This window comes from Otolemur garnettii, unplaced genomic scaffold (genome assembly GCF_000181295.1).
Source record: "Otolemur garnettii isolate 467f Iridium unplaced genomic scaffold, OtoGar3 scaffold00069, whole genome shotgun sequence".
NCBI classification, from domain to species: domain Eukaryota; kingdom Metazoa; phylum Chordata; class Mammalia; order Primates; family Galagidae; genus Otolemur; species Otolemur garnettii.
The window spans coordinates 4,757,252-4,767,945 of NW_003852464.1; the positions used below are offsets into that span (position 1 = coordinate 4,757,252).

Genomic DNA, 10,694 nt, shown 5'->3' on the forward strand with positions numbered 1-10,694 from the left:
TCTCCTCACGTGTTAGTGTTAGCAGCACCAAATTTGAGCACATTTGGTGCTGGATTGACCAGGGCATTAATGCCACAGTACATTTTGAATGAATTGGAATGCTTTTAAATTCTTATAAAACCCGGACATAAAAGCAGGTAGAATATGTAGAGATTGAAGAATATGGATGTATATGCCAGAGTTCCCAGAGGACCCGTGTCTGGGACCCCTGGCCCCAGAGGACAAGTTTCTGACATCCTTTTTTGACTATACTCCTGAGTCCAAATGCTCAGTCAACTAGCACTGAGTAGCATTGGAAGGAAGAGAAGTATATTTCAAAGAATCTGAAGAGTTTGCTCAGTATTCCAAAAGCAAGGATCTTGACATTGGGTAAAATTCTCAGTTAAAAGTAACAAATCTCTTGCTTAAGTAAGAGGTGGTTGAGATGGCTAGTTTGGTCTCAGCACATTTCTAAAGAGAAAAAAAAAATAATTCACCAGATCTCTAGGGGCAGAAGTGGACTAAATTTCATGTGCTGAGGTTAGGATTGAAGCCCTTAGTGGCCAAGCAAGAGAAAGCAGGAGACTTGCATGACTAACAGAGGACCTCCAGGTTCTGAACAGAAACATGAAGCTTAGAAGAATCACTCCTAACATGGGTGTGCTGGGCCTGCGCAGGCTGACCCTGCCCATCTGCATTGTGATCATGAGCTATCGTGACAGATGCGGTCAAGGTAAAGACTTCCTGTTGTGGCAATGAGCAGCCCTCTTCTGCCATTTTGATGTGGGCATCTGAGGGGTCCCCTTAATGGACCCCAACCTTAATCTTTTCTTTTTTCTCTAAACTTTTAATATCTTCTTTAAAGTCAATCTTAATTGTGCTTTTTAATCAGGTTAGCTTCTTTTCTTTGAAATTACTTCCCTTTGACAATATCTTAATAGTAACTAAGGCATCCATGCAGAAAATTAGAAATGCATTGCCTGTTCACCTCCCATGCTCATCCCCCACGCAGAAAGCTGAGGACGGAGAGTAGGTACTGTTGGCAGGAGCTCGAGGTTTTGTGAAGAAGGGAGATGGCTCCAAGGAAGAAGTGTTATTACCGTCCTTACACCACTTCTGAATCCATCTCCCTTCCTCTTACTACTCCCTTTCTTTCTTCTCTTTCTGTTTCTCCTCCTCTTTTTCTTCCTCTCCTTCTCAATTATCTAGTAAGAATCTACCCGGCAAAAGGCTCTCATTCTGAGTGTTAGGAAAAGATATACAAATTAGAGCAATATACTGCTGCTTTTCTAAAATAATAGCCAAGCTGCTGGAGTAGCTGCTAAGACATAGAAAGGAAAGATTTGGGATTTGCAGTCGGAAAAACTGAGCACTGAGTTCCAGTCCTGGCCATCTCTGGGAAAGTATACGCTCTTACTGAACTTCTATTTTATCATCTGTAAGATGGGGTTAATACTAACAGTACCTTTCTTAAATGATTGTTTTTTGAAGATTAAATGACATAGGATAATACCCAATACATAATGAAGATTTCTTAGCTGTTTTTAGGGGGAGATAAAAAGCACTTAAATAGCTTATATGGAATTAACATTATATGAGTAAATAACAATGCAAAGACATGTGCTATTTAAGAAAATTTTAAAGACGGCCATAGAAGCAAAAATTCTATAAAATAAGTAACTCTTATAGCTCAGAAAATTCAAAACTAAGTGTCTGAAAAGCTCTACCAATGAGAGTCAAACATAAAATGATGCTTCATGTCCTTCTTTTTAATACCAAAACCCCTGTCCCCTTTAATGCTGACATATTGAAAATGGGATAACCCCAGAAGTGCATTAATGTACATAGTTACCATTCAATTAAAAAAAAAAAGATAAAAAAAAAAAAGAAAATGGGATAAAGTGATATTGAGAAAGACATTAGAACCTGCAAAGAGTGAAGCATCTCAGAAAGGTGATGCTGTTGGGCCGTCAGCAGCATGCATGAGATAAGCAACGATCAGTCATAACATGGCCTATGGAAAACGCCTTTCCTGTAAAATTGAGTGTTGAAATTGTATACATTGTCTTCCAATGGCTGGATCACTGGGGACCAGAAGATTCCGTTCACAATGGAAAACAGTGGCCCAGAATAAAAATAGGCTGTTTTTAGCCTTAAGCCAACAGGCTCTGATTCTACTCAGTACCTCTCTTTCTTCCTTGTTAAATTTAAAAATATTTGCTCTGCACATTCTGTGCTTTTTAGAGGAAAGAAACATACCTCAGACTTCCTTATTTCTCCATGAAATAATGCTGAGCAGGAATATTTCTTAGAATATGGTTGGCCCTAAGTGCTTATTTTACAAACACTAAATATTAGACTTTCAATTAATGTATGTGTGTTGATTGTGGGGGCTGAGAAGGGTATTTAGGAAAAAGAATCTTTAGAAGGTAAGATTTGGCATTCTTTGTTTTGACCCACTGCTAGATGATTTGGCCTCTTAGGCAGATTATCTCATCAAATACAAAAAAAATTGGATAATTATTGAGGGATATCCATTTCACCATTATAAGAGTGATACAATTTTATTAGCTGAATGATGCAGTTCTAAATGTTCTCCACAACTGAAATTACTTAATTGTAATAACTCTCCAATGTAGGCACTGTCCCTATTTTATAGATGAGAAAAGTGACACATAACTTGCCCCTAGGTACCTACAGCCTATTAAGTGTTAGACCCCTGGATTTGAGAATTATTGGAGCAGAGCCCATGCATGCAAACTTGTAATAACTTCTTCTTACTATTTTTTTGTCAAGAACAAGAGGCTTGTGGGGGCTTGGTTATGTCTAAAGATAATTTTAAGACAAAATACATTTAATAGCATTTATTTGGGTATTAAAGGATTCATGGATTGGGCAACACTCAAAGTTGAAGAGGTTCAGAGAGCTCTAGGTTAGCAGCATGAGAAGTAGGATTTTGTAGGATGAACATGGAAACAAAGTAAAGAGATTACCTGAGTGGCTGGAAATCAGAGTTTAGAGCTAAAATAATTACATCAAGCCAATAATCAAAATAACTATTTATATTTGTATAGTGCTTTATAGTCTACTCATTTCTTCATTTAAGAAACATTCATTTAGCCTTCTCTACATTCTATAATTGGTTACTAGCATTACAAATAAATAACTGTTGTATTTAGAGAAGTTGTATGTCCTAGATTTTTTCCCCAGATTATTTATACTCATCGTATTCTTATGACAACCTTCCCACTAGTTAATATCATCTGAATAACATGGGTAGTACCATTGAGGCATGAAGAAATAAAGTGTCTTTTCTAATGTCCCATAGCTGGTAAGCCACAGAGCCAATTCAACCCAAACCTCTCGACTCTATGCTCCCAGAATAGCCGTCTTACAGGACTCATGGTCAATGGGGAACATCAGTATAAAAGCATCTGTGACATCTAATGATAGGAGTGAATGCAGAGTCACGGGGAGTGTTCATTCTATAGATGTGCCACATGCTTTAGTCACAACACTTGAGAGTTACTGAAATTCCTACCCAGTATCAACGCTCTCTCTGTCCTTCTCCCTCCTTCTGTCTCCCCTTTTCAGTTTTTGATGGATGAAACTGGAATTTTGTGCCTTTATAAAAATGTCCAGATTCGTAAATGGATGAGCTAGGATCAGATTACAGGGTTGTTACATTAAAAAACAAACAAACAAAAAAAGTATACCTTCTACTGATTCTTGAAGTGTCCAATGTCTGTTAGGTGCTGTGGGATATTGGGAAGAATTTATCTCACCTGCCTTGGAGAGTTCTGGCTGACAACAGAGCACTTGGACTGAAGTTGGTAGGATGGGGAGTTTGCTAAGTGAATTAAAGGTTGGAGGGCATCTTAAGTTGTAGACACAGAATGTGCAGACGCACCGGGGAGAGAAAAGCAGAGTGGATTTGGGGAAGAGAGAGTCATTTGCTACAGTTGCTGACACACAGTGGCATGTCCGATGAGCTTTGATTTCCCGTGATATTTTAAATAAGGCTGTAGTTCAGAGAAGGAAAAAAATAATGTTGACTCTAGGGAAATTAGGTAGGATCTCATAGGAGTGGTATTTGAACCTTGAAGGATGTGTAAGAATTGGACAGATAGAGATGGAGAAGAAGAAGCATCCCACATGGCAGGAATAGCTTTAGAAAACGAATAAATAAATATTCAGTCTGTGACCAGGCATCATGAATAATTGTTCAGTTTGACCAGACTTGGGGAAATAACGCCTAGGAAAGGATGCTTTGCTAGATCCAGGAAAGCCTTGACCTCTAGGCTAAAGAATTTTATTTTACTTGTAGGAACTAGTGACAGAGAACCATGATCAAAACTGGGCTTTGCGAGGTTGGAAGTTGATACACAATTACTTCACAAGAGACTTTGACAAAAATTATATTGCATTAATTTTGGTCAAAATCAACACTAAGACAAATAGCCCAATTTACTTTTGTATTATGTTTTTCATTTTATAAAAGGAAACAGGTTAAGAATTTTCTGATCCCTAAACAATTATGGAGTAGGCAGATGGGGAACCATGAGAAACCACAAATGTTGGGAGGTGCTCCCAACCCATGCTGTTCACCCACAGTTATTCACATTTGTCTTGAGGCTTGCAATATTATGAGTATCCTTATGGTAGGTAAGCCCTGGAGGGGTTCATTTCTTTGTTTTCTTCTTTATATCATCTAGTTCTTTTTCCCACAAGGAAACAGATAACAATCTGAGCTATCTGTTTTAACAAGAATAATGATCACTAATGTTATGATGCGTATAAATCCAGCCTAGTTCTGGGCTCAAAGGAGTGGGGCACCGGCCCCATGTGCTGGAGGTGGTGGCTTAAAACCTGGTCCTGGCCAAAAACTTGCAAAAAAATAAAAGTAAATCCAGCATAATTCTAAATGATCCCTGGGAATGAAAATGACTTAATTGTAACAACCCTCTACAGCAGATACCATCACTATTTTATAGATCAGAAAATTGAGATATAATATAGTTTGTCCCAAGTACCTATAACTTTTAAGTGACAGAAAATTGGAATTGAATTTAGGGAGAAGGGTACATATTTGTAAGCTGTAACCAGAAGACCTTACTGTTTTTTGTTTGTTTGTTTGTTTGTTTTTTGATCTTACTGTTTTTCGTCAAGATTAAGGAGGGTCTTTGAGGAGTTTGGTTATGTTAAAGGAAAAATTCTAGACAAAATAAATTTAACAGTGTATTCATTCACTAAAGGTTTGATGAATTTGTTACTACAACCAGAAGAGGTTAAGAACTCTGATTAGGCACTGTGAGCTATCAGGTTTATAGGCTGATTGGCTACAAGTGGGGTGTGTGCCCCCTTTGGGTATGACTCGATAGAATGTCCCTAATTGGAGGTTAGTTGGTGATTTCTAATTGGTTAAGCTTCAGTTTCATTTTACTATTTATACTAAGTCTCGGTTTGTCTGTGTAGAATTCCAAGGCACTGAACTTGTCTGAGTCTAAAAGCCTGCTAATTAGTTATTGTAGCAGTTAATATAAATGCAAAATAAGTGGTGTTTTTAAGACAACAGAAGTATTGCCGGCTGGACCAGCTATGCATTGTGATAGCAATCACAATGCAAATCAACACAGCGATTTGTTTGAAAGTAATAATTCAAATTTGCTGGCTTCCCAGTGGCTGTCAGGACGACCTTTGTAGCATTCGAATCCCTTTATGAGCACGCTCCAGCTGACCTAGAGCTGTTCATGTTCAGAGCAACTAGAAAGAAATGAATTCTGGAACTGAGGACTGTCGGCAAGCGTCTTAAATTCCTCATTTAAAAACCAGAGCCAGCAGAATGAATCTCAAAGATATTTTCTGATATAAAAACAACCAGTGTTCTTCCTTTCTTTGCTTTCTACTTACATCATAACTTCAAAAGGCTCATCTACCGGCCGACGTGACACTGGTCGTCCTTTGGAACAGAAGAAGAGAGCCATGAGTGTCAGGCTCAGTGTGTTGAACCAGTTTATTGGAGAGACTTATCAATCATGGACAGGTCACAAGTCATGAGGTCTTGGGGTCTTGATTTGTCCATCAACAGAAAATAAATTTTGCTGATGGAATACATTTCAGCCACAAGCAAAGGACTGTCTATCTAATTTATGGGTTTTAAAGAGATTAAGGGAGGCTCAAGATTAGGAAGGAAATAACCAAGATGATTCATGGAAAATGGATTTGCAAAGATGTGGCAGAGCTGGAAAAACCTGGGGAATGTTGCAGTTAGCTTGCCGGCCTCCCTCCTTTCCTTCCTTCCTTCCTTCCTTCCTTCCTTCCTTCCTTCCTTCCTTCCTTCCTTCCTTCCTTCTTTTTCTTTCCTATTGTTTTTTTAAGACAGATTCTTGCTCTATTGCCCCAAATAGAATGTCATGGCATCATAGCTCATAGTGACCTCAGACTCCTGGGTTCCTGCATTCCTCCTGGCTCAGCCTCCCAGGTAGCTGGAACTACACGCGCCTGCCATGATGACTGACTAATTTTTCTATTTTTTGTAGAGACAGGGGTGGGAGTAGGGGGTTGGGGGAGTTCTCACTCTTGCTCAGGCTGATCTCGAACTCCTGAGCTCAAGTAATCCGCCCACCTTGGCCTGCCACGGTGCTGGGATTGCAGGCATGAACCACCACGCCAGTCCTCTTTCTTCCTTGCCTTCCTATCTCCCTCCCTCCCTTCTTTCCTTCCTTTTTCTTTCTTTCTTCACTGGCCAAGCCCTATCTGTTTTCCTCTAACGCTTCTTCCCTCTTTGCATGTCTTACTAGATGAGAATCATAGAAATGCAAAGTCATGTTCTTTGTACATGTCAAGACAGAGAAACAGGACATAGGTATTCAAGGAGCTTAAAATCTACCTGTGGAAGGAAAGGTAGCCTTCTGTTACACACAGGAAGCATTCTCTAAGAGGTCCAGCTTTCTGCACGAAGATGTTGAGGTCTAGGAAGTCAGCCTCAGTGAGTGTCCAAAGAAAGGCAGGTTATCACTACTCATTTTTTATTTCCATTGCTTCCAACATGGGAAAACCACAGCTCTCACACTCAAAATGACTTTCCTTTCACCTACGGACGTGTCTACGTAATCTCCATATAATAAGCTTCCTTCCCACTTATTATGTGTTTAAAAAGTCTGAATTTTTCCTAAATGGAAAACAATGATTTTTTTTTCCATTTTGATATTTTGGAATATAGCTTCAAAAAAGTAAGAATGGGTAGGGCCTCAAGTTTTGTCCTTTTGTGTAACAGTGAAGAGGAAAAACATCACACCCTCACATACTGGAGATTAGCTTGAGTATTTAGCAGTTTAAAGAAGAGTCATGATTTGGGGAGAAGCCAATAGATTTTGTTGTCAAATAAATCCCCACTCCACTCTTTTGTAGTTTTGAATCGAGCAAATTGCTTAACTTTGATGATGCTCCATGTCTAAGTCTTTGAATTGAAAATAAGACTTTTTGGCCTTGAGGACTGTTGTGGCGAGAGGCTGACTCACCCCGGCATAGTGGATGGATAATGCCCGGTTATAGGTGACCCTCCTCCACCTCCCTCATAAACACCTAGTTTCACTGTGAAGGGTGGGAAATACTTCAACACAAACTGAAGTGATTGAACTTGCCCTAGACCTGGGTATTGTGAAACCAAGTCCCGTTTAAATTGTCAGCAGTTACTAAAAGAAAGACATGTTCCCATATCTGTTTTTCTGATGTGTCCCATCCCCTAAATCATCTATGGTTTATCTATGAATCGGCTGTTTGGGAAGAGAGAACGGAGAAGATATGTAAATGGTCAAGTCTTGGGTTGGGAAATCTACTCTTGTCCAAATCTGACCTTGTGGTATAGGTTTCTAGAATCAGGCACTATTCTGAAATGTGACGTCCAAGCTGAAATGGAAAACTCAAGTGCTAGAGGTGATTTGACCTCAGAGAGAAATGACTTTTTTCCTACCTGTTGTTGGAACTCAGAACACAATACCCCAGAGTCTGGAAGCCTGGTGTGCTGGGTACTTAGAACTGAAGGCGATTGGGAGGCCCAGAAGCAAGGTCTTTGTGACCTCCTACCACTCTCCTGCCTCTGGCTCCTCTTTTCCTCCCTAAATTAATTCAGAAAAACCAAACTTCCTCTCTGTCAAGGCAGGTCATAGAAAGTAGATCTCCTCTTCCCCCAAACAAAGCCATAAACCCTGAAAGAGTCACTCTCTACCTTCCCTTCTCCCTTGAAGACCAGCATTGCATCATTTCAGAGGGGTCTTGTCTCATACTCGGGAGTAACAAATGATACATAGCCCAAGCAGAATCTGAACAGAGAAGCTTTGCTGGGTTCCCCTCTCAGTTTATCACCACTAGATCCTACCCTTTGGTTCAATCACATTTTACACATCTATCCATTCTTCAGTGAATCTGAAGATAAAAAGATAAAAATAAAAGTTTTTCCTGGGTGGTGTGGTTTTCAGAGTTTCCCATGTCATGGAAAACATGGGAAAATTTTTTGGTTTTGTTTTGCTTTTGAGACAGAGTCTCACTCCCGTCACCCAGGTTAGAGTGCTTTGGGGTCAACCTTAAACTCCCAGGCTCAAGTGATCCCCCTGCTTTAGCTGAGTGAGTAGCTGGACCTACAACCATCCACCACAATACCGAGCTAATGTTTCTATTTTAGTAGAGAGAGGCTCTTGCCCAGACTGGTCTCAAACTTCTGAGCTCCAGCAATTCTCCTGCCTTGGCCTTCCAAGAGTGCTGGGATTATAGTCATGAGTTTATAATCATACCTGGGTTGCCAAATTTTATTAAAGAAAAGAATTTCATGATTTGCTTTTCACCAGTCCGTCCTGGGATGCTTCTGATGGTGTCAGAGTCCCCTGGATCAGTGACAGCCAGTGTGCACAGTCTGTAGTATTTTCCCCGTGCTGTGCCCACATCAGTATTTTTGGCAAACATGGCTGAGTGCTCTATTTCAGATTGCCTCAAAGCTGGGCAGGTGTTGGCGAGGGTGACCAACTTCACTTCGCCTTGTCTGACCATCTTCAGAGTCTGCGTGTACTTTAAACTTTTCATAATGAGCTGGAGCCTCAAGCTGATCAACTCCGAGGACTTTTGGTCTTTTTTGTGGCCACCATTTGACCTTAGCTGCAGGACGCACCCCAACCAAGACCAGCACCAGATGGCTGGGGAGCGAGAAAGCTCCTTCTGCCTTTCTTTTGTGAACCTGCCTTTTGTTTTATTGACCCACCTACATATAAATATATATTTATGGAGGATATAGTGAAATTTCCATACACACAATGTTGAGTGATAGATGAGGGTAATTAGCAAATGCATCATCTCCAACATTTGTCATTTTTTTGTATTAGGAACATTCAATGCTCTTCTTCCAACTGTCTGAAACTCTATAATATATCATCTCATCCTTAAGTATAGTCACTCCATGGTGTCTAGACACAGAGCTCCTTCCTTCTATTCCGCTGTAGTTTTTTGTTTTCTATTAACTAACAAAGAATCTGTCCCTATCCCTGCTTCCCTGACCTTTGCAGCCTCCCTCAGCTCTACTTTTTTGCTTTCCTAAGATCAACATTTTTTAGCGTCTGTGTATGAATGGGAATACGTGGCACTCACCTTTCTGTTCCTGGCCTATTTCACTTAACATCGTGTCCTCCAGTTCTGTTGATTTACGGGACCCGTAGAACCACCAAGGAAAGTTAGCACACCTTTTTGTCCCTGTCAAAGGCATGCTATCTTCTCAAAAAAAAAAAAAAAAAAAAAAAAAAGCATTATTCAAAGCTATTTAAATTAACCCAAATTGATTCTTTTTTTTTTTTGCAGTTTTTGGCTGGGGCCGGGTTTAAACCCCCACCTCCGGTATATGGGGCCAGTGCCTTACTCCTTTGAGCCACAGGTGCTGCCCCAACCCAAGTAGATTCTTTGTCTTATTTTTTTTTTTTTTTATTGAATGGTAACTATGTACATTAATGCACTTCTGGGGTACAGTGTGGGGTTTTCACATGCAATCTGAAATACTTCCATCAAACTGGTCAACACAGCCTTCATGTCATTTTCTCAGTTATTGATTTAAAACGTTCACCTTTGTCTTGTTTTTATAAGATCATTTAAATCATGGGAAACTTAAAAACAGTTTGGTAATATTTTCTTTTTCTTTTAAGTATAAGGTTGATCCAGCAAAATGGAGTGTCAGAATTCTGATCTTATGTTGGCCTTGGCAAGAGGTGTTTGTCCAGAACAAGGTGATCACTAGAAATCTCCCTCTTGCTTGGAGCCTTGGCTGGCTGCTTTCCAGGGAATGTGCTACCAGTTCTTTTTGGGTGTGCCACTACCTTGGGGATTCCCTTCCTTGTGGCCGCTAAGCTCAGTGCCACGGGTGCAGCAACACACACGTCCACATCTGTTTCTTCTTTTGTCATTTTTCCTTTTATATCAGAGAGAGAGGCGAAGAGTAGAGGGTTGATTGTGTTTATTTTTTAATTTTTTAAAGAATGGAGTGAAAGGTTTTTGGCTGGGGGTGTGATTTTTGTGATCCTCTTGGTTACTATTGGGTATACAATTTTTGGGAAGTAGAACTACCAAGTAGAGATAAGTAAGTGCCCATAAAAAGAAAAATAGAATTCTATGATACACTAGCAAACAAAATTAAACCAAAGCAAATTTGAGGAACGTTCTTTTGGTATATGAACTGTAAAGAA

General features: G+C 39.9%; 1 protein-coding gene across 1 annotated transcript; it reads right to left on the bottom strand.

Annotated features, from left to right (window-relative positions):
- Window positions 1-8,748: 8,748 nt before the first annotated feature.
- LOC111726527 (60S ribosomal protein L30-like) lies at window positions 8,749-10,415 on the bottom strand. Its single transcript, XM_023515342.1, has 2 exons — window positions 10,329-10,415; window positions 8,749-9,126 (listed from the first exon to the last, which is right to left on the bottom strand). The coding sequence occupies exons 1-2, from the start codon at window positions 10,413-10,415 to the stop codon at window positions 8,749-8,751; spliced, it is 465 nt and encodes a 154-aa protein (XP_023371110.1).
- Window positions 10,416-10,694: the final 279 nt, after the last annotated feature.